Here is a 21,892-nt window from a genome sequence, read left to right as displayed (position 1 = left end):
TACCCAATGTGGAAACCAAACTCAGGTCCTCTGCAAGAGCAGCCATGCTCTTAACAGCTTAGCCATCTCTCTAAACTCCTTGTTGAGATAGGGTCCCTTGCATCCCAGGCTGGCCTCAAATTAGCTATGTAGTCAGCATTAAGGAGATCAGAAGACACATCAGAGTCTCTTCCCCCATCACCGTGTGAGCCCCAGGGGTCAAACCAGTCTGCGGGCTTGGGCAACACTGTCTCAACTGCAGAAGCCATCTTGCTGGCCCAGTTTGATTTATTTATTTATTTTGCATAGGTGTAGGTATATGTGTACATGGTGTGTGTGGGGGGGTGAGGTGCACACTTGTGTGCACATTAGAAGGCTAGAGGAGGGTTCTGGTGTGCTCTTTTCTCCTTCTGCCTTGGTTCTTAGAGGCAGCATCTCTCTCTCAAGGGTTTTCAGCAAAACTGGGGCCACAGGTGTGAGCAGAACCAATTCTGGTGTGTTATGAGAGTGTTGGATCTGAATAATAATTGATATCATTGATTGTCATGTGCCAAGCACTGTATGACTAAACTTCATTTAGTATCTAGTTAGCCACTGTCTTATTTCTTTCTGTATTTTTTTGTACATGGTAATGTATATATTTTCAATAATTGCACAGTGCCCTGTAAGTAGTTTGCCCCTCCCTCTCCCTTCCTCCCCTTCCCTCTCCCTCCCTCTTCTCTTATTCAAATCCTTGTGAGGGATCTGGCTTTTTTTTTTCTTCTCACATTTCTATTGATGAAAACACAGAAATTCAGAAGGGATGTCACCACTAAGCCCCAGAACTGAGACTTAGTGAAGACTTAGCGAGACCCAGTCTCATGGTGTAGCAAGCTGGCTCCAAACCCGCTGTCCTCCTGCTGCATCTCCCGTGTGCTGTGATGACCTGTGCACCAAGGTCAGAAGGGAAATCCCACCTGTGACTTCCCCGACTGCCTGCTCTCTCTCCCCTGGTGATGTGAGAAACGGGGGCCTGAATGTTCTCAAGTGGTCCTAAGAAGAGGCCGTCAACACTGCCCAGGGTTACACACGCAGCAGGAGCGGTGACTTACTAGAAAAGGCCAGAGAGACCCTTAGCACTTGAAGTTCTGCTGAGGACAGAGCCTTGGTGATATCAAATGACACAGGTACAGTTAGATACAGTTAGTGCCAGGGTTCGCCTAGAGACGTCATCATGGGAGTCAGGGACCAAGCTACCAACAACAGGAACCTGATAAACTTTACAACAAGGCAGTTCCCAGACATGCAGATTTAACTGGGCCCATTTGATATGTGTATGCAAAACGGTGCGTTGCTCACCTGTTGCTCGCATTTAATGCGATGGCAACTATTGTCATTGGCTAAATTGGGCAACTGGAAAAAAGAGAGCATTTGTTGGGTTTGCTTCATTATTTAATTACTTTGTTCTGTTTTATCATTTTTGCTCTTTCCCTCCATGCCCCAAGTCTGCTTCTGTTCTTCTCTCTCTCCATCAGCGCCAGCTAACACATTTAACGCAAATGCATCTAAGCTTGATTTGCTTTACCGGCTAGCTGGTTGAGTTACAGGGAATCTCTTCTGGGGACTTTGTTTTTGACTCGAGCAAGGGCGCCCAAGTGAGAATTTTTCTCTCTGAAGCTGGCTTTAGTGTGACTCAGGCCTTTTCTTCTCTATAAACAGTTAATTTCCTGGGCTATGATCCTGTGTTAGTTGAAACCAAAGTGAAGGGTAAATACAGAATATTAGTAGATTGTTAGGATAGAGCAAAGGGCCAGTAGATTACACCTTCCTGCGTCTGCTGTTGGAACAGACATACTGTCTCCTGTTTGGGGCTCCTTTCTTATCTGTGAGTGCTGTCAATAAAGTTGTGGGGTGCTAGTTTTATGTAGATGCTGTGTTTGAGAGCAAAGATTTGACTGGGTAAATGCTTTTACATCAGGGCTTCCCTGTGTGCGGAAGCTATCCGGTTGCCCTACAGGAAGAGTCAAGTTTATACACTTCAGGGATACTATAGAATGGAGAAATGCAGTGATGTCACAGATTTCTGCAGACTTGACAGTGACTTCTCCAAAAGACAGGTGTTCCCATAGCTCTGCAAAACGGGTTGGTCCATGTGGATGTGTACGCACACACTTCCGGTGGATTAGTCTATTGGTCTGTCAGCTGTATGTTTGCTGGTCCATACTTGTGGGCTCACCACAGTTGACCAAAGTCACAAAAGTGTCAGAGTCAGGATTTGAACCCAGCACCAGTCTGATGCTGGTCCAGTTAAAACTGTGTTTGACTCCTTGTGTCAAAACAAACAAACAAAAACAAAAAATCCCAGGCTAGAATGAAAGGCTTGATTTTTCACACCTAAGAATTCTAAAAACAGTCCAGAACAACCGTAGCAGCTCCACAATGCTGCCAGTTCTCCCATCTTTCTCATCAGCCGTATTAACATGTAGCTTCTGTCTCCTGGGTGGTGACACAACTGTCACAGCGTCCTCACTTCAAGAAAGAAGGGGAAAGGAGCAGGAAGAATGTGCCAGGTGAGGCTGGGCCTTTTGTTTTGTTCCGTGTGACTACTGAGACCGGGCTTTCTGTAGCCAAGGCTGTCTCTGAACTTATACAGCCAAGAATAGCCATGAACTCCTGATTATCTAAAGCTGGCATCACCTTGGCCAGGATCAGGTCATACAGCCATGCCTGGCTAGCCATGCCTTTGAATCGTGAGCTGTCTGTCATTTTTAAAGCTAGAAATATTGCCACCAAAAGAAAGTGAGTCTTCTCTGAAATTAAGAATGGATACGAAGCAAGCATCTCTGTAGGTTAGCTACAAAACTAAGGAACCTAACAAGCCAAGGCAGACCCCTTCCAACATCCCCTACATAAAGATTTTGTATTCTTTTTCTAAACCCTCTTCCCACCGAATTGCATGGCCTGGGTCTCCCCTAGTTGGCAGCAACACTTGCCTGAGCCCACAACACAGCATGCCTTTGACCTTTCTGGCTGTGGTGGGATGGGGTGGTGGGGTGGTAAGGGCATGCATGATAAGGTTTCCCGGACAAAATACCCAGGTCCAGCTGGATCCCCGAGGACCAACATGTGTGTTTTCTCACCAGGACAGGCCCCTGAGAAAAGGGTTAGGAAAATTATAATCATGAAATAACTACAGTCTTTTGAGGACCAGTTACATCCGGGGACTGTGCAACTCACTTCTCCAGAAATAAGCTCCTGAGTGAATTTGAATGAAGCTCGCTATGGCACCAAAAGGTTAAGGAATTTGGGCAAGGTCATGAAGTCTGCAAACAACCAAATTAGGATCTTAACCTGATTTCAAAATGTTCCCATGCTTCCTTCTGGACCATGGCCAGAAGTCTCCAGGGCTTAGGACCCATGTAGGAGTTAATGGTTAATGAACAAAAAAATACAGATAAGTGATGGATAGGCTTGTTTACTTTTTATTTTTTTACTAGAAGTATTGTTTGTTGTTGGTCTAAAATTCCTACGCAGTTGACCGGCTTGGGTATGGCCTGGCGTTCTGCTTTTTATGGTTATTACGGCCATGAAATCAAAAGCACACATGCTCTGTGTACACATGTTCTTTCAAAGTTAAACAAGATAAAACACACAGAGTTCCTGCATCTTGGAGAGGTTTAACCCCTTGGTGCCAGGCCTAGAGACTCTGGGGGCCAGGTAGATGGGACAGGTCCTCTTCTCTCTCTAGACACAGCTGTCCCTTGGGAAGGTGAGGGGGCTGCCTCTGGCATCATTTAGCCTCCAGAACGTGCCCGTCAGTTCCACCCCCTTCTGCCAGAGACAGGCACATCAGTGTAGATTTTCCTTTGACTCTTGGCAGCGACCGACGCGGCTTTGGTGGTTGTCAGGGGCTAAAGGGACTAACACTGAAATGCTCTGGGTTGTTGTGACACCACGCTTGAGTCCCAAAGCTTCCTCCTGCTTCATGCAACTCTGGAAGGTGTCCCACAGTGTGCTTTCAGTGTGGAATGTCCCCGCAAAGGCTCGTGTGGAGGTCACCGGGACAGCAGCATTCAGAAGCCGACCCACAGAGAGCTGATCGGATCGAGATGGCTCTGAATTTGTCAGTAGACTAATCCAGGAGGGCATACTGTTCTGAGATATCATAGGTGGAGCCTAATTGAGAAGGCAAGTCATGGGGACATGACTTTGAAGGCCACATCTTGTCCCTGACTCCTTCGTTCCTCTCTCTCTCTCTCTCTCTCTCTCTCTCTCTCTCTCTCTCTCTCTCTCTCTCTCTCTCTCTCTCTCTTTGCCCCTGGGAATCACAATGGGGAAAGTTTTGCTCCTCTGCCACCATGTTCTGCTTCACTGAAATCCCATGGCGATGGGAGCCCATCAACAATGGAACCAAATTAACTCTTTTCTCCCTTTAAAGTCTTTATCAGAGCCAATTGGAAGCTGACTCGTGGGACCCAGGAAATTCCAACATCAGTAAGGTTCGGGAAACACTGTAAGATACATGAATCCCACTCGTCCCTCTGCATCGCAGCCACACAGTCATGTGGACTGTTGAATTGTGCTTGTGGCCCTTCTCCCCGCACTTGGCCAGTGGCCTCTCTTGATCACAAAATACCCAGTGCAACAGTTGCTTGTTCTGTGGAATTCACTTGGGGACGTTGAGCCACAAGAATAAGAGCTGATGTTGTAATCACGTGTCTAAGTTAACAGTCAAAACTGAGTGCCTCCACCTTGGGTAACCTCAGAACAGGGTAGATAGTGCTCTCTCTCTCTCTCTCTCTCTCTCTCTCTCTCTCTCTCTCTCTCTCTCAAGGTCTTATGCAGTCCAAGATGATCTTGAACTTGCTATGCAGCTGAGAATTATTTTGAACTTCTGATGAACTTCCCCCATCAAGTCCTAGGACTAGAGGCAGACACCACCAGGTCCATTTTCTGAGTGCTGGGGATTAAACCTAGGGCTTCCAGCATGCTGGGGAAGCACTCTCCAGCTGAGCTACATCCCCAGCCCTCAACCTTAACTTTCTCTTTGAAAATGGCCAGAGAACCGGGAACTCACAGACCCGAAGCTTGAACTCAAGGAAGGAAGGTGAGACTCTCTGTCAAACTATCTGGGTGGCCTTGAGTGATCGTCTCAATGTCCCTCTTGAACTTCAGATTCTAGCTCTAAACTTCAGACAGCATCAGCTGCTTTTCTGTGGTTGGGATAATACTCCCTAACCAGCAGCAATTCAAGGAAGAAAAGGTTTATTTTGGCATTGTGGTTCCAAAGAGATTAAGAGTCCATCATAATGGGGAGGTACAGCAGCGCATGGAGGGGACAGGAGGTAGGGTAGTGCGTGGCCGGTTTTGGGGGGGGCAGGAGCATGGCAGCCCATGGCGGGGGCAGGAGCATGGCAGCCCATGGGGGGGCAGGAACGTGGCAGCCCATGGCGGGGGCAGGAACATGGGAGCACATGGAGGGGGCGGAAGCATGGTAGCACATGGAAGCGACAGGGCTGGAAGGTCACATCTTTAACCACACGCATGAAAATGAAAGAGCAAACAGGAAGTAGGATAAAGCTATGAACTCTCAAAGCCCTAGCCAGTGATTTCTTCCAGCAAGGCTGCACCTCATTATAACCTCCCCAAACAGCATCACCGACTGGGCACCGAGTGTTCAAATGCTTGAGCCTCAGTGGTGGTGGTGGGGTCATCTTTTATTCAAACCACCCCAGTTTTACTCGACACACAAGAGCAAGTGGGGTGCCATTTGAGAATACATTGCCCATAACTGATCGTGGGAAGTGCCCACAGCAGCGGTAAGCATACAAGCAGGGTAAAACACAAAAGGGGAACATCCCGATGTGGAGATTAGAATTTCCTGGGGTCATAGACAGGCCTGGAGCACTGATAAGGGACACACACACAGGGAGCCTCACACACACCAGGCACACGGCTAACAGAGGCGTGAGAGTCAAGCAAGCAAATTCCAGAAGAGTCCTAAGGCCAGAGGGTTCAAGAGTAACACCCAAGCAAGGCCTCCTGGGCCCATGTGTGGCTCAAGTTCCTCCCCAGGCTTCAGCAAACAAGACACCTCCCTTCTGTGCTGCCAAAATGCAATGGAAGACTCTCGTGAACTATTAAACGGAATCCACCCATAGAGATCAAATTTAAGCTACCAGGATGGGACGTTCTGTGGCTCAAAGTCAGTGTTTGTATAGTGGGTGTGGGTCAAACTCCCTGACCATTGCATTAACAAAAAAAATGCTCCTTCTCAGCCGTGAACCCCACCCCCCTGGCTTCTGGAAAATTTCACCTTGGCCATGGTTTGTAGGCCCTCCTCTTTTCGGGATGTGCAAGTGTCCTGAGGAGCTTGGGATAACTGGAAGATTCAAGAGGGGCCCTATGATCGTCAGCCAGGCTGGGCCAGACCCATCAACCTAGACTGATCTTCAAGGTGGCATCTCTGCTGCCCTGGAGTCAAACCCAGGCCAGGGGTCTCTGTGCCAGGAGACCAGAGACCCCTTGCACAACCTGTGACGGATCGATCCCTCTCAGTGGAGCTTCCATTGGTCCCAGGCAGCATCTCTGTCCCGTGCCTCCATACTTCCTTCTTTCTGAGGAGCTCTCTCAAACTCCTCCTCTCAGTCTGGCCTGGTGGCGAGTTCCCAGAATCCCAGCACTTGGGTGGTGGAGGCAGAAGGATCAGGAGTTCAAGGCCATCCTGGAACACGTACACTTAGAGGCTAGTCTGGGTGACAAGATCTCCTGTCTTCCTTCTTACTCATATCTGCCTATGTTGTTGATTCTTGAAGCTCAGAGGGTCCCGTACATTCCAGTCTTGGCCACTCAAATTCTAGACAAGGACAGGGAACCTGTGATAAAAAGGGCCCAGAAATCCCCACTCCCGGCTATCTTCGTAGGATCCAAATATAAACGAGTATTACCATGAACCGCCACGCATGCACAGTAGTGTGTTTCCTGTTCCTCACACCAAGATGAATCAAGGATGCGTTCCGGTGGGAAGTGGAGCCTTGAACCTGAAGAAGAAAGGCACGAATCCCTGTCCTCTCTGGGTGACGTAGTGCAGCCTCAACCCTCCTGACACCTTCCACTGTAGAACAGGTGAGCGTAAGAGAATGCCAAGCACATCTATTGTTTTTACTATTATTCTCAGAGAGTTCTATTTGCCCTTAGCGCTGTGTTCTTTATTCGAGCATACAGAAAAAAGTATTGGGTAGTGTTCCAATCTGCTTTTCCACTGCCAAAATACCGTGACAAAAAGCAATTTAAGGAAGAAGGTTTTCTGTTGTTGTTTTTTATTTTGTCTGTGTGTGTGTCTGTGTGTGTGTGTGTCTGTCTGTGTGTGTGTGTGTGTCTGTGTGTGTGTCTGTGTGTGTGTGTGTCTGATTTAGGATGGCTCCAGAGGGCTACGTGTCCCCAGTGGGAAGGAAGAATGGTGGCAAATAGAAGCTGGAAACTCACTTCCTATCTCTCCACAGGAAACAGAGCAAACTGGAAGCCAGCCCCCAGGGACGTACTCCCTCTAGCAAGACTCCACCCACTAAGGGTTCCATAACCTCTCCAAATAATGCCACCAAGAGGGAGTCCAAATGTTATGGGGGACATTCCCATTTCAAACCATAGCAGGCAGAGCCCTTGAGGTCTGACCTAGGTCCCAATACCCATGGAACAAAGGTGTCCTCAACTGCCAGCTCAGTCCATTTTTTGAAGGTGCTGGGTAACACTGACTCAAAAAAGCCTCCTTTACATAACAGCTACCAAGGAAAGGGCCGCCTTCCAGCTACCACCCCTTCACCCGCGGTCTTTCTCTTGTTTAAACGTAAGCTATTCTGTCTCATTCCTTCCCTTTTACAGACACAGCTGTTTAAAGAGCACAAGGTCTCTGTCGAGGAACGACACAGCAGCCCTGGTTATCCTTCTGAGACAGCTGCAGGACCACACACTAGAATTCTGCTCTGAGATGGAAGTAGATTTGAGGCCTCTGTGTGGAGCAGGGAGGCACAGGGAAGACATTTTTTTTTTTAAGTTCTGGAAATGAAACCCAAGCCTCACTCTTTCAAGGTAAACACTCTACCCCTGAGCTACAACCCTAGTCCTGTCTGCTTTTTGCCATGAGAGAATAAAGGGACATCAAAACTGACAGTTGAGAACCCAGGAGAGGGAAAATGGGAGCAGCCATTTCCAGGGAACACTGCAACGCTGCTTGCCAAAGCCGGCTAGGCTAAGGCATCCTACAAACCTGGTTCACAGGAAAGCCCTGCTGAGGAAGCCTGCTCACGTAGCCCAGGTGAACCTCCGAGTTCCTAGTCCTCCCTCTCTGCCTCCCAGATGCGGCCTTTCCCCCCTCCCCCTTCCAGATGTGGACTAGGAGCTACTGGCTACCACTTTCCATTTTGTGTGATGCTGGGGAAGAAACCCAGGGCTTTCTGCATGCTAGGCAAGCACTGAGTTCCACCTTCAACCCTGCATGTGCTTAAACCCCCAGTGCTGCCGCAGGTGGATCCCAGGATCTCTCTAATCAGACAGCCCAGCCCAGCTTCTGGCTCAGTGAGAAACCCTGCTTTGAGGAATAGCGCAGAGAGTTCCAGAGAAGGACATGCACATCCTGCTCTGGCTCCACATATCTGTGCATGTTTGGTTACACCAACACACTGTTGTGCACATACATATACATACACATGCATACACAGAGATACACATGCACACATATAAATACATATGTCCACATATCTATCTATATACATATACATAAACATGGATGCACAGAGATACACACATACACATGCACACGTATAGATACACACATATGTATACACATATACATATGCACAGAGATACATACACACATATATATACACAGATGCACACACACATATATATACTTTTATATACACAGAGATACACACTGTGCATATATACACATATGCACAGATATACACATATATACATATACATGTATCTAACTACTCACATACATACATCAAAAAAACAGAAAGAATGTCCCCAAAGACAGGATGAAGAATGTGTATATAACTGGTCAATCACCTGTAGCACAATTAATAAAAACCCAGAGACAGAAACTGGGATTCAACCTGAAGGTCAGAAAAGCAAAACAAACAGCCACTGTTTCTTACCTCTACCTCAATCTGAGATGACGATCCTGCCCCCAGGAATCTCAGAAGGAGGCTGTGTGTAAGAGCTGTCTCCTCCTGTCTTGTGTTCCTCTCAGGGCTGGGATTAAAGTGTGCACCACTACTGCCCGGTTTCTGTGGCAAACTAGTGTGGCTACTGGGATTAAAAGTGTGTCACCACTGCCTGGTCTGTAAGGCTGGTCAGAGCAGCTGTTTTACTCTCTGAACTACAGGCAAGCTTTATTTATTAAAATACAAATGAAATAGCCCTACAATCACCAACTCAGGGTGAGTAAGGTGGGTGGGTAGGAGAAAAACAAAAGAACAAAGGAGCCGGGCTGCACCAGCGTTTCATGGAGTAAACACAGTTGGCCTTTGCTTCTGTGTGGGTTCTGTTGAATTTGTGAATTCAACCACATGGAGACGAAAATTTTTGAAGACAAACTGGCTTCTGCACCGATGCGTGCAGACGCTCGTGTTATTCACTAAACACAACAACAGCAATTACTCAACACTCAGCGCATTGGGTTCAGGGAGTAACTGAGAGACAGTTTGCCCTGACCTGCGGGATTTTCAAGAGCACAGAGAAAGGGAAGGCAAGATCAAGAACAGACCCAAGACATGTGGTTTTTCTTTCATGGCTGAAAGCAATAGCTCTTTATGATTGAACATTCATTCAGACCTCAGCTTACCCATTACTTCTTGACTCTCAATCCAAATATTCCCCTGGTGATTTATGACTGTGCCACCCTGTTGTGACTCTCTACATTGTCTGTTGTGGAATATTACTTTAAATATGTAAAGGTGTTTTACAATTGTTTATGCTGCATCTGTTTAACCGTATAAAGATGTGTTGCTTTGCCTATCTAAGGCACCTGATTGTTCTAACCAAAAGATGAATGGCCAATAGCCAGGCAGTAGAGGGAAAGGCAGGGCTGGCATGCAGAAAGAATAAGTAGGAGGAAGAATCTAGGCTCAAAGCAGAATGAAAGAAGAGAGGAGAGATAAAGAGAGGGAGATGCCCAGGGACAGACAGACAGACAGACAGACACAGAAGAAGCAGGAAAGGTAGGACATACAGAATGAAGGAAAGATAAAAAGCACCAGGCGGTGGTGGCATGTGCCTTTAATCCCACCACTCAGGAGGCAGAGGCAGGCAGATTTCTATGAGTAGTCCCAGGCCAGCCTGGTCTATAAGAGTGAGTTCCAGGACAGTCAGTGCTACATAGAGAAAACTGTCTCGGAAAGAAAGAAAGAAAGAAAGAAAGAAAGAAAGAAAGAAAGAAAGAAAGAAAGAAAGAAAGAAAGAAAGAAAGGAAGGAAGGAAGGAAGGAAGGAAGGAAGGAAGGAAGGAAGGAAGGAAGGAAGGAAGGAAGGAAGGAAGAAAGGAAGGGATAGAAACAGGTTAAACTGAGTTCTAAGAGCTAGTGGGACAAGCATAAGCTAAGGCAGAGCATTCATAACTAATAAAACTTCTTCGTGTCATGATTTGGGAGCTGGTTGATGTCCCAAAAGAAAGCTTGCTACAATTGTCCTTCTCTTTTACACTTTTCTGTTTACTGTTGGCTTATTTGTTCCCAAGTTCCCAGAGAGGGGACTGTCAGTCACATTCACCACTGTGTCCTTAGAGCCCATCTTACTCACGATTTTGTAACTTGTATTTGCTCTGGTTGGTTTATTGTCAACTTGAGCCAATCTGGAGTTGCCTAGGAAGAGGGAATCTCATTTGAAGGATTGCCTAAATCAGCTTAGCCTGTGGGCATGCCTGTGGGCATGCCTGTGGAGAACTGCCAAGGCTAATGACTGATATGTGGAGGTACAGCCCACTGAGGGCAGCACCATCCCTAGGCAGGTGGGCCTGGGCTGTCTCAGAAAGCCAGCTGAGCAGGAGGCAGAGAGTGAGCTAGTAGGCAGCCTTCCCCCAACATTCCTGCCTTGAGTTCCTGACCCGACTTCCCTCTGCATGTTTCCTGGGAGTGTAAGCTGAAAGAAACCTTCTCTTCCCCTAGGTTGCTTTTAGTCTGATTGCTTTATCACAATGAGAACACACAAACTAGACCACCCCCTATGGACTCTTGGGTCCCCTCAAACCTACATGTTGAAGATTAGTCCTTCACGTGACTGTGTTTAGCAATGGAGCCTTTATGAGGGTAATTAACTCAAATGAGGTTGCATAGGTGAGTTCCTGTCTTAGTTTATTTTTCCTGGGGCTGCGCTAAAAAAAAAAAACAAACAAACAAACAAAAAAACCCACAACTCTGACAAATACTTAAGGAAGAAAGGGCTCACTCTGGCTCGTAACCCCAGGGCAGTCCATCATGTCGGGTAGTCAAGGCAGCAGGAGCTTGAAGCAGCTGGCTCTGTTTCTCTTTTAGACTGGATCAATCTCATGTAGTCCAGGGTGGCCTTAAACTCACAGAGGTCCGTCTGCCTCTGCCTCCCGAGTGCTGGGATTAAAGGTGTGCACCACCACTGCCAGCCTCTATGGCTAACTAGTGGCTCACTCCACACTCTGGCCTTCAGGCAAGCTTTGTTATAGCACAAGCAACATATCACCACAAGCAGTAGCTTTCCCGCTTTATCCTATGACATCTCCAGGCTTTTAGCAGGTTTATGATATCAGACGTAAATCCCACCACACTCCCAACCCAGCAAGTTTCAAGTTCAATCAGAAAGCAACTGCTTGCCACCTTACTACTGGTCAGGGCACTATGGCACAAGTGGCCATGTCTTAGCAGATTGGTATTATAATACACAGATTGCTTCTGCTTTTTCTCCCCCAGCAGCCTGAACAGCACCTTCCAGCAGCAAGAAAGCTAACCAGTAGAAAATAACCATCTGGTTCGGTGCAGTGGTGGTGGCAGCAGGGAAAGACAGCAGTAGAGAAAGAAGGCAGCCGCGGTGGGGGAAGATCAGCAGCAACTGATCCCCAGCGTGCATGGACCGTGGAGCCGCTGTGCAGCGAGGAGCTGCCCAAGAAGGACATTATCAAGTTTCTGCAGGATCACAGTTCAGATTCATTTTTTGCAGAGCATAAACTACTGGGAAACATTAAAAATGTAACTCAGACGGGTAATAAGGACCATCTGGTTTTAGTCTGTAACCATCTCTTTGAAAGTTAGCATTTCAAGGTTACTGAAGCTGTGAGAGTCTGAGCAAGTGGAAAATGTGGAGTTTAACGATGATAAACCCAAAGAAACCAAGTCTGGAGAGAGTCTGGAAGCGGGTCCACCAAGATATACAAAATCTGTTCTATGAAAGGGAGATGAAGTCAACTTCCCCAAAAAGAGGGGACCAGAATGGGCCTATGGAAAGAAAGGACAGCCTGGTGCCAAAATTCCATGAAATGCCAAATTCATTTTTTTTAAATTCAACACAATTAATTAATTAATTAATTATGTATACAATATTCTGTCTGCATGTATGCCTGAAGGCCAGAAGAGGGCACCAGACCTCATTACAAATGGTTGTGAGCCACCATGTGGTTGCTGGGAATTGAACTGAGGACCTTTGGAAGAGCAGGCATTGCTCTTAACCGCTGAGCCATCTCTCCAGCCCCCAAATTCGTTTTTGAAGTGGGATTAGTAGATACTGACTGGAAACCAGGGCTTCCGATCAGAAGACATCAAGGATAAAAACTCGTTTTCTCCATCTCAGTTTCGGGGAAGTGTAGTCCCCTGGAAGCCTCTTTAAGTCTCAGATATTGCACTATAGCTGTGTAAAGTATTAAAGAGAATTGCTTTTCCTTTTATATCATACTATAAACTTAAAGGCTCAATAAAAATGTCATGGATTGTCTTGAAGAAAAAAAAAGAAGTTTCTTAGCCTAGTATATTTGGTGAGCCCCAAACCCATCAGAGACTCAGTCTCAAAACCAACAAACAAATCAAACTCATGCCTGATAGAGTAAACCTAGCTAAGAACTGTGGCTGAAAGGGTCATAGACCCTAGAGGAGAATATCCTATGACCATTTTCCTAACCCAATATAATTTCCAACTATGTCCTAAGTACGTATCCTTTTAACCACAGATAAGCGCAGCTCGCACCTCTCAATTAGCAGCAGGAGGAGGCTACTGCAGAGATCCACATCCGGCCAAAAGGCAGAGGATAAATGGTCGTGGGTACCAACCCCAACTGATAACACATCTCCCTACACATAAGGATTAGCGAACATAGTGGAAGAGGTAACAGAAAGATTGTAAAAGCCACAGGGCCAAGATACCTGCTGCAAGGCGATGTCTTCTTGACATGACAGGGACGCGGCCCCCACGAAATTTCGGCAGTATGGTCACCTGCCCAACACCTGTGCTATGAACTCACTAGTCAACAAGCCAAAGAGGACCGGGGAACATATCGTAGGGCCCCATCCCTGGAAAACCTATAGAGGTGGGTGGCTGTGGAGGGGGGAGAATCCGTTTTCTCCAGGGAGAAGTCCCCAGTAAGTTATCCAGTCCCAAGGAGTCAGCCTTAAACACATGTAAACAATAGCTACACTACACAGGCTTGCTAGGTTATATGTGCTCGTGTGTAAAACGCTAATAATTAGAGAAGGAGTTGGGGGGGGGGACACAGGAGTTGTGGGGGGAGGGACAGGAGCAGAAATGATGTAAATACAGTCCACCTATGTCCTGGTATGTTTTCTGTTGGTGAAATAAAACAGTGACCAAAAGCAACTTGGGGAGGAGAGGGTTTATTTCAGCTTAGAGGTCACACTCCACAGTTAGGGAGTGTTAACTAAGCCAGGGCCGGAGCCCAAGGCAGGAACTGAGGCAGATACTGGGGTGGGACGCTTTTTACTGGCTGGCTCCCTTTGGCTCGCTCAGCTACTTTACTTATATAACCGTGCCCACCTGCCTAGGGTTGCCGCCACCCACAGTGGACTGGGCCCTCTACATAAGCAAACAATCAGGAAAATGCCTTACAGTCATGACCATGGGCCACTCTAATGGAGACCATTTCTTTTCCCAAGGGACACTACTTTGTGTCAGGTTGACAGAAATTAATCAACACAATCCCTGCATGAAATGTGGATTGAGGACTGGTACCCGAGGTTCTCCTTTGCCCTCGTAGGCATGCACACACATGGATATGTGTCCTCACACGAACATGCCCATATATGCACAAAAGAACTCCTTACAGAGGAAACTGAGCTCAGGAAGGAGCGCTGTGCACAGCCGCCTGGAAGAGCCTCAGCAGGAGGCAGTGGTGCAGCCCTCAAAGCGCTGGCTCAGTCGTCAGGACTCTCTGGACTGTGTCCCAAGTACCATTCCATTTGTGAGCTGCGTAATCCGACTTAATCTCTCTGTGACCCAGTTTTCTCACGTGCAAAGTAGAAACGATATTTACTTCTTAGGTGTGTTGCGGATGACTACACGCAGGACTGTGCTTACCTCACATTAGCTCCCAAGAGCCACGTGGTCAAAACACACCACACCCTTCTGGAATTCTATGACATGAGCCAAAAAGTGTCCCCAGTCTTTGTGAGTTACCACAACTTGAGTTGAATTTTTCAAATCTTGGAATCAAAAGATTTGGAACAAAACCCACCATTTTCATCTCCATTATGATTAAAGTAAAAAATCAGAGAGGGTAGGCTGGTTACCCTAGGATGCACAGCTCAAGTTTGAACACAGGGTCTGTTTGACCTGTCAATCTACTCAGAAAACATCCTTTACACCTTCCACTCAAAGCCCATGTGCTCAAGACCCTCATTGTTTTCTACTCCAATGCTCTTTCTTCTGGGGAGTTTCCATGAAGGTGAGACCTGACATTTGTAGAGAAAAGAGGGGGTGGTCAGGCAATCTCCTGAACTCAGGCTGAACACCCTGGAGAGTGATTTAACAGATCACAAATTGTGCTTGGGAGGGTTAATTCCCCATGGTCCAGCGAGCCACATCCCCATCTCTGTTCCCTGGAATGTGTGTAGAAACAGGCAGGGAAATGTTCTCACTGAGATTGGCACACGCCAACTCCAGCCTTCCATGTCCAGGGCAGTGTGAGTGGAAGGAGGTGGACTCCCCCAGGGATTTAGTCTTGAGGATGCCAGGCAGTGCCCACTGTTCCTGCCCCCTCTGCTTAAGATGCCAGGCAGTGCCCAATGTCCCTGCCTCCTCTGCCTAAGATGCCAGGAGGTGCCCACTGTCCCTGCCTCCTCTGCCTAAGATGCCAGGCGGTGCCCACTGTCCCTGCTTCCTCTGCCTAAGATGCCAGGCGGTGCCCACTGTCCCTGCCTCCTCTGCCTTCTGGCCTATATTTGCCTTTTCTCCCTCGATTTCATTTTTTCCCTTCGTTTCTTCTTTCCTTAATCAGAAAGCATAGGAATTGCTCATAAGAAATAGCTGCAAACAAAATGTAAATACAAAAATCAAATACCAGGCACCAAGACTGAGTAGACCAGAGCCTGGAGTAGAAAGCACAAGCTGAGGGAGCAGGGCACTGTATACCCCGAAGTGGTGTCTTACTGTTATCATGACTGAGCTGCCTGGTGGCCAAAGCAAAACTGGGAAGCAGGCGACCATACAGCCAGAAAATCTGAGTAGTGTAGACACAGAACATACCATTGGGGAAGCCAAGGGTTTCTTCAAACTCATCTCCTCTAGGCCAGTTTCCCATGTTCTGTGCGGGCGACACTGAGGACCGTCACATCCAGTGTCTTGGCCTGGTCTCAGGATATATGAGCAGCCAGAGTGGCCCCTGAAATACAGCTCCATGAGAATCTTCAGAAAGTACACTCAGCATGGAGCCTTCTAATGGCCAAGCTTGATCCAAGGGCATTTCCCAAACCACATCTCAGACCCAGAGTCAGACACTGTGTGGGCTTTGTAAACGGGGGCTCCCGGGGCTGCCTGTGACTCCAGCACAGGAGGGCAGGAAGACCCCGTGTGAGGCCAGCCTTGGCTAGACTGACCATTAAAAGAAAATGGGAGGAGAGGGGGTGGGAAGAGGGAGCGAGGGGAAGAAACAGGGAGAAAGGAAAAGGAGAAGGGAGAGGGAAGGAAAGAGAAAACAAGGGCTGTGAGGAGGAGAGAAGGAGGAGAATGTTGTAAAAAAAAAAATGGATTTCTGGAGGGCTGGAGAGGTGGCTTAGTAGTCACGAGCACTAGCTGATCTTGGGGAAGACCCAGGCTTGATTCCAGCACCCACAAGGCAGCTCACAAGCGTCTGTAACTCCAGTTCCAGGGGGTCCTAAGTCTTCTTCTGGCCTCTGCACGCATAGACATGCATGCTGGCAAAGCACTCATACACAGAAAGTAAAAGAAATAAATCTAAAAAAATATAAGGTTTCTGAGACGGAAAAGGTAGCTCAATGATGGAGCTAGTCCCTGAGTTCGATTCCCAGCACTGCCCAAATGGGGGGGCGGGGGTGAATGCCACAAGTAAATACATTAGTGGTAAAGTCGGGATTAACAGAATTAAGCTTGTTTGTTTAGTGTTTAGTATTTTTACTGTCGCTAAGGTCTAAATAAGCACAGAGCAGAGGATTCTGGGACAAAAATGTGAGAGAATATTGCAGGTTGCCAATCCCAGAATATAAGAGAAGTGTGTGTGTGTGTGTGTGTGTGTGTGTGTGTGTGTGTGTGTGTGTGTAGCTAGTGGCTAGGACCCAGCTCTCTGCATCTCCAAGGTGAGTTGATCCCAAGAGGAACAGGCATGGGCTGGAAGGCCTAACTTTGTCATTGCTATCTCAAATCCTTTCCCAGGGGACCTAAAGCTCAGGTGGAAGTATCTTGATCAGGCGACACCAGCAGTGTGACTTCCAGGGCATCCCCCTTTAACTGCTGTCTCTTGGTTTCCACTGCCTTCGAGGCAGAATATCCTACCATCACCCAAGCCTGTCGGAAGCCTCAAAATGAATTGTCTGCAGCTCCAAGCCGAAAAACAAACAAGCAAAAGACCACGAGTTTTGCTAAAAATCAGTGTCTGTATCTCTACAGCAATAAAAACAAACAAACAGAAGTCTGACTTGGGGAGCTGGAAGGATCTCAACATCACAGCACACATACCAACCACAAGGTAGAGTGTGGAAACCAAACACACAGGGCATGCTAAGTCTTCCAGAACCATCTGTGCTTCCTCTGGGATGGATGACTTCAGACTGTGCCCAAACCCTGCCAGAATCACTTCTCTTCCAGAAGCCCAAGCTGATCAGCTCAGATATCCTCAAGTCCCTTGTTGCTTCTGCTCCTGAAGCTTTGAACTCACGTCTAGCTGGCCCTCGAGCTTCTGGACGATTTTCCTGTTTCTCTGCCCATCTCATGAGAGGGTGCTGGGCTGACAGGTGCTCGCACACCAGTGAACTGGCGTTTTACGTGGGTTCTGAGGATCAGACTCAGGTCACCAGGCTTGCATGGCAAATCCTTTTCCCCACTAAGCTGTCTCCCCTCGTATTCTGACACAGTGTCTTATGTACCGCAGCTGGTCATGAACTCAGTGGTAGTCGAGGATGACCCTGAGCCCCTGATCCTCCAGCCTCTGCCTCTCAAGTGCTGAGATTACAGGTGTGCACCACCGGGCCTTGTTTATGCTGCTCTGGGGATGGAACCTAGTGTGAACTTTGCGCACACTAGGCAAACACTCCATCAACTGAGCTACATCCCTAGCCCCTCCCTTAACGACCCTCTGATAACCTGACTTCCTGTAGATGGGTAGGAGAGAGAGAAGACATTGGCCATCCCACGTCCCTCTGCTGTGTGTCTGATATTATTTTTTAATTTTTAATGTTATTAAGTATCTATTATAAAATAAATGAATATGACTGACAGGTTTCTCCTCTCCCCTCCCCAACCCTTTCTGGACCCAGCGAACAGAAAGGAAAACTACGTAAGACTAGAGCAGGGAAAGCCAGTATCTCAGCAGAGTGACAGATTGTCACCTCGGACTGTGTGCACGCTGTCTGTGGGTTCTCACCCACTCAGAAAGCCAAAGTTGCTTTTCCTCGGCTACTGGGGTACCATCCAGATAGCTCTCACTTGCAGGAAACAGAAATCCAGTTTGAATTGACTTATTATGAACTGGAAAGTTGAGTGACCAAGACTTTGGGTTCGAGCCCCAGAACTAAGAAAAAGAAAAGTACGTTTCGTAATTGAAAAATCTACAGAGGACTTTCTCTGGCTTCAGGCATGGCTGGGTCCGGGCGCTAAAAGAATGTTTTGTGCCTTGGCCTTATTCCTGGGCAAGTTCTTTGCACACTATGGCCCTGTCCCTCCCCCAGGGCACCCACTTAAGCTGGGAAACCCAGGAGAAAGACACTGTCAACAGTTCCAACGGGAGTCCCAGAACCCAATCTTGTTGGCTTTGCTTAGGCCAGAACCAATCAGTGCAAGCAGCTAGCAGAATATGCTAACCGGTCCTCCTTAAATATCACGGTATCAGCTGGTCTCCACTCTGAAGCCCAGGGTGTGGGCTCCTTTCTCTCACGGGGCCACACAGAAAGGCTATGCGGGAGCAGCGATCACCCATAGTGAAGATAGGCCTCTGTCAGTCAGAAAGTGGGAAACATATGGGCACAGATACCCAGCTAGAGCCAAGGCCCCTTTGAGTGAACTTTGTAGACACTGTGATAGAAAGAAATCACTGCTTACCCAGCCTAAGGCAGAAAACCATGGAAACCGGGTTTGGGATTCAGAGGGAGAGAGCCATGAGGGGGAGACAACCCAAGAATCAGCAGCGTCTGCCTGCGGGTGGCTCCACAGCACAGGTTGAGCCTGCAGCACCACTCTTGTAGTGGAGGGAAGGGCTTAATTCAAAGAGCTAGACACCAGACGCCATTGGCAGCAGTTTCTGTATTTGTTGTGGAGGTTTTTTTGTGGGGGAACAAGGACCTCCATCCGAGCTCTAGCATCCCAGGCATGGTAAGGGGGACAGAATTTCATAATTGCCATGTTGCATCCTATCTGCCATCCCACGTGAGTCGTGAGTCCTGCCAGTTTAGGCCAGCTGCCCAGAGGTCAGTCGAATCTGCACCTATTGACATGGCTGGGTCCCGTGAGACTGGGAACCAGACCTTGGACACGACTGGGTCCTGCCCCTGTGAGAGGCCCCTTGGCAGGCAGCCAGCAGGCCAACACCCAGCTCCCGTGCCTAGACCTTCCTTATGGAGCTGGGATTCTAGGAGACCACAGATGAGGAACCAGGCCTCTTCTCTGAGAGTTTGCTCTGAGAAGGCCCAAATAAATGGCAGCTTGTGCTCGTGGCCCTGGAGGACACAGCCAATGGTGCCTGGGGACCAGCGTCTGCTAAGCCAGCTGTCAGGATGACAAGGCGCTGAATGGACCAATGAATGCATGGAAAGACTCATTTTTCTGTCCTCCTTTGCTCATCTTTCCCCATCACCTCTCTCTGTTTTCACTGGGTCACCCATTTGCCCGTGTGCTCAAAGCACAAACATGGTTCCCACTGATTCTGAAACCCAGAAGGTCTGGTCAGAAGCCCATCTCTGGAGGCCTTTCTCTAAGTGGCGCTCCCCGGTCACCCTCATCAGGATCACATGGATGTTTGTGAACTCCGCGGCTCTTTAGACCCCATCCTCTCTGAGCCCTGAAGCCCAACATTCTGGACTTTTAAAGGCTGGCGAGGTGGCTCAGCAAGTAGAGGCACTTGCCATCAACCCTGGTGACCTGAGTTTTACCCCTAGTACACACCTGCTGGAAGACGAGAACAGACTCTCACAAGTCCTTCTGCTTCCTCCTGTATACCATGACACAGACGGGGAATAAATGTAATTTTTTAAAAGGTGTGGGGAGTCCACTCATCTACCCAGATCAGGAAACTTGAGGGGGGGCACCGATGCACCCCAGAGCTTGAGAGGAACCTCTGTCATCACGGTGTCTTAGCTGGTTGTCATGTAGACAGACAGACATCAGGCAGGGCCCCAACAGGAAAGTCCTGATTCATGAGACTCCACCCCCTTTGGCCCTTCTATCAGGTAATTCAAAGTCTCCAGGTCTCCAAGTTACTGATTAACCTTGGGTTTCGAGTAAAGAAATAATAATAACTGAAGGGGACACCATAAGCTGAGAAACAAGCTGGGCAACCAGAAGAGAAAGATGCCAGACAGCTGCTGTCAGCAGGTACCCGGACAGAGCAGAGAGGAGGCTGGAAGCGGCTCCACAGGGCCAGAACCCATGCAAGTCCCGGCAGTACCGGTGGTCACTCCACGCAGATGCCCCTATGCGGAACAGCCTCATCACAGCAACTTGGTACCCAGAATGTCTTGCACCAAGGCCCCTTCGCCTATCCCAGCGGGTACCACCACCACAACCACCATCATCGCCTTGGGACCCACTGGGCATCTCAGTATCTCTACGGAGGATGACCTGGAATGCTTGGTGTGCCGAGAACCCTACAACTGTGCCCGGTCCCCCAAGCTGCTCAGCTGTCAGCATGCCTTCTGCGCTGTGTGCCTGAAGCTTCTGTTATTTGTGGAAGAAGACACCTGGTCCATCCCCTGTCCACTGTGCCGAAAGGTCACTGCCGTCCCAGGAGGCCTAATCTGCAGCCTGCGAGACCAGGAGGCGATGGTGGGGCGGCTGACCCGCTCATGCCCGGAGGTGCGCCTGTGTCCCCAGGGACTAGTTGGTTCTGCCCCTCCAGCGGCGCGGCCAGCCAACTGGATGGGAGAAGATGATCAGGACGTAGTAAGTGTCAATCGTGTAGCTGCCCGGCGCCTAGCTGTACACCTGTTCTTGTTGGCTCTTCTCATTGTCCTAATCCTGCCTTTCATCTATCCGGGTGTCATCCGGTGGGTGCTGGCCGTTATCATCGCCCTGGCGCTACTGATGGCCACCCTACTCTGCTGTTACCCCTACAGCCGGAGCAGCAGCTGGCCTTGCTCCAGGACTCTGCTCTGCAGAGAGCAAAAGCAAACCCAGATTACTTCTATTGCCTGAGAGACCTGGATCACTACAGGCCCAGCACTGCCATGGCTCCCCTTCCCCAGATCTCATAACCCACAAGGGGAAAAGGACTAGGAGCCTCCCTTCGAAATCATATGCGAACTGGACTTGTACATCAAAGCCAAACTGGCTGTGTTGGATCAAGGACTTGGGGCTGGGACAATGGGCTTCACCTGTCTGCCCTTATGTAGCATAGCCAAACTTTTAGGGGAAAAGGGAGGAGACACATTCCCTTAATGAATGACTTTCAAGGGTGGTGGGGTCCCTACCCTTCTTCCTGAGCTCCTGGGTTTTGTATATATCACTATGTGCACATATTGGGAAGTTGACCTTACTAAAAAGCAAATAGAACCAGTGCTCTTTTGTAATCCTTGTAGCTGGCTTCATTTTCTTGTCTGGATTTTTATGTTTTGTGTGCTGGGAAGTCTGTGGCCATTTCTAGCTGTTGGACCTTTTCCATCCTGGGATGCCCGTGTTCATGGGAGCATTGCTGGACTTTCTCCAGAGTCACTTAACCGCAGTCATCTAAACCCTTCATGGCAAAGATCTCATCAGGGTTTCCCACAGGGCCCACTCCCGGGGGTGCGGGGAGGGAAGAAGCCACATGGAGGCATACTTATAAAGCTGGGGAGGGGGCTATCTCAGGTTGAGCAGATAGAGCTGGGGAGGTGTGGAGAGGGTGAGTTCAGATTGTCCCCAGACTCCTCACTGAGATCACCAGGCATGAGAGAATCTCAGGGTTATAAGGGCCGAGGAGAGAGAGAATGAATGAGAATCCAGCTCGCCATCAGGCTCCCAGGCCCACAGGACAGAACTGAACGGAAGGTTTCCAGGTGGGGCCACCCTTCTTATCACATCTACGGTCCTATTCGTTCCTTTGCCAT

General features: G+C 48.5%; 1 protein-coding gene across 1 annotated transcript; it reads left to right on the top strand.

Moving 5' to 3' along the window:
* Nucleotides 1-20,159: 20,159 nt before the first annotated feature.
* Nucleotides 20,160-21,002, top strand: Rnf186 (ring finger protein 186). Its single transcript, XM_057783513.1, has one exon. It carries the CDS (start codon nt 20,160-20,162, stop codon nt 21,000-21,002), a length of 843 nt encoding a protein of 280 aa, XP_057639496.1.
* Nucleotides 21,003-21,892: the final 890 nt, after the last annotated feature.

This window comes from Chionomys nivalis, chromosome 11, assembly GCF_950005125.1.
Source record: "Chionomys nivalis chromosome 11, mChiNiv1.1, whole genome shotgun sequence".
In the NCBI taxonomy this organism is placed as follows: domain Eukaryota; kingdom Metazoa; phylum Chordata; class Mammalia; order Rodentia; family Cricetidae; genus Chionomys; species Chionomys nivalis.
This window is presented reverse-complemented; position numbering and strand designations above follow the sequence as displayed.

Coding starts and splice junctions, on each gene's coding strand:
- Rnf186 (XM_057783513.1), top strand. CDS start 20,160: ATGCCAGACAGCTGCTGTCAGCAGGTACCCGGACAGAGCAGAGAGGAG.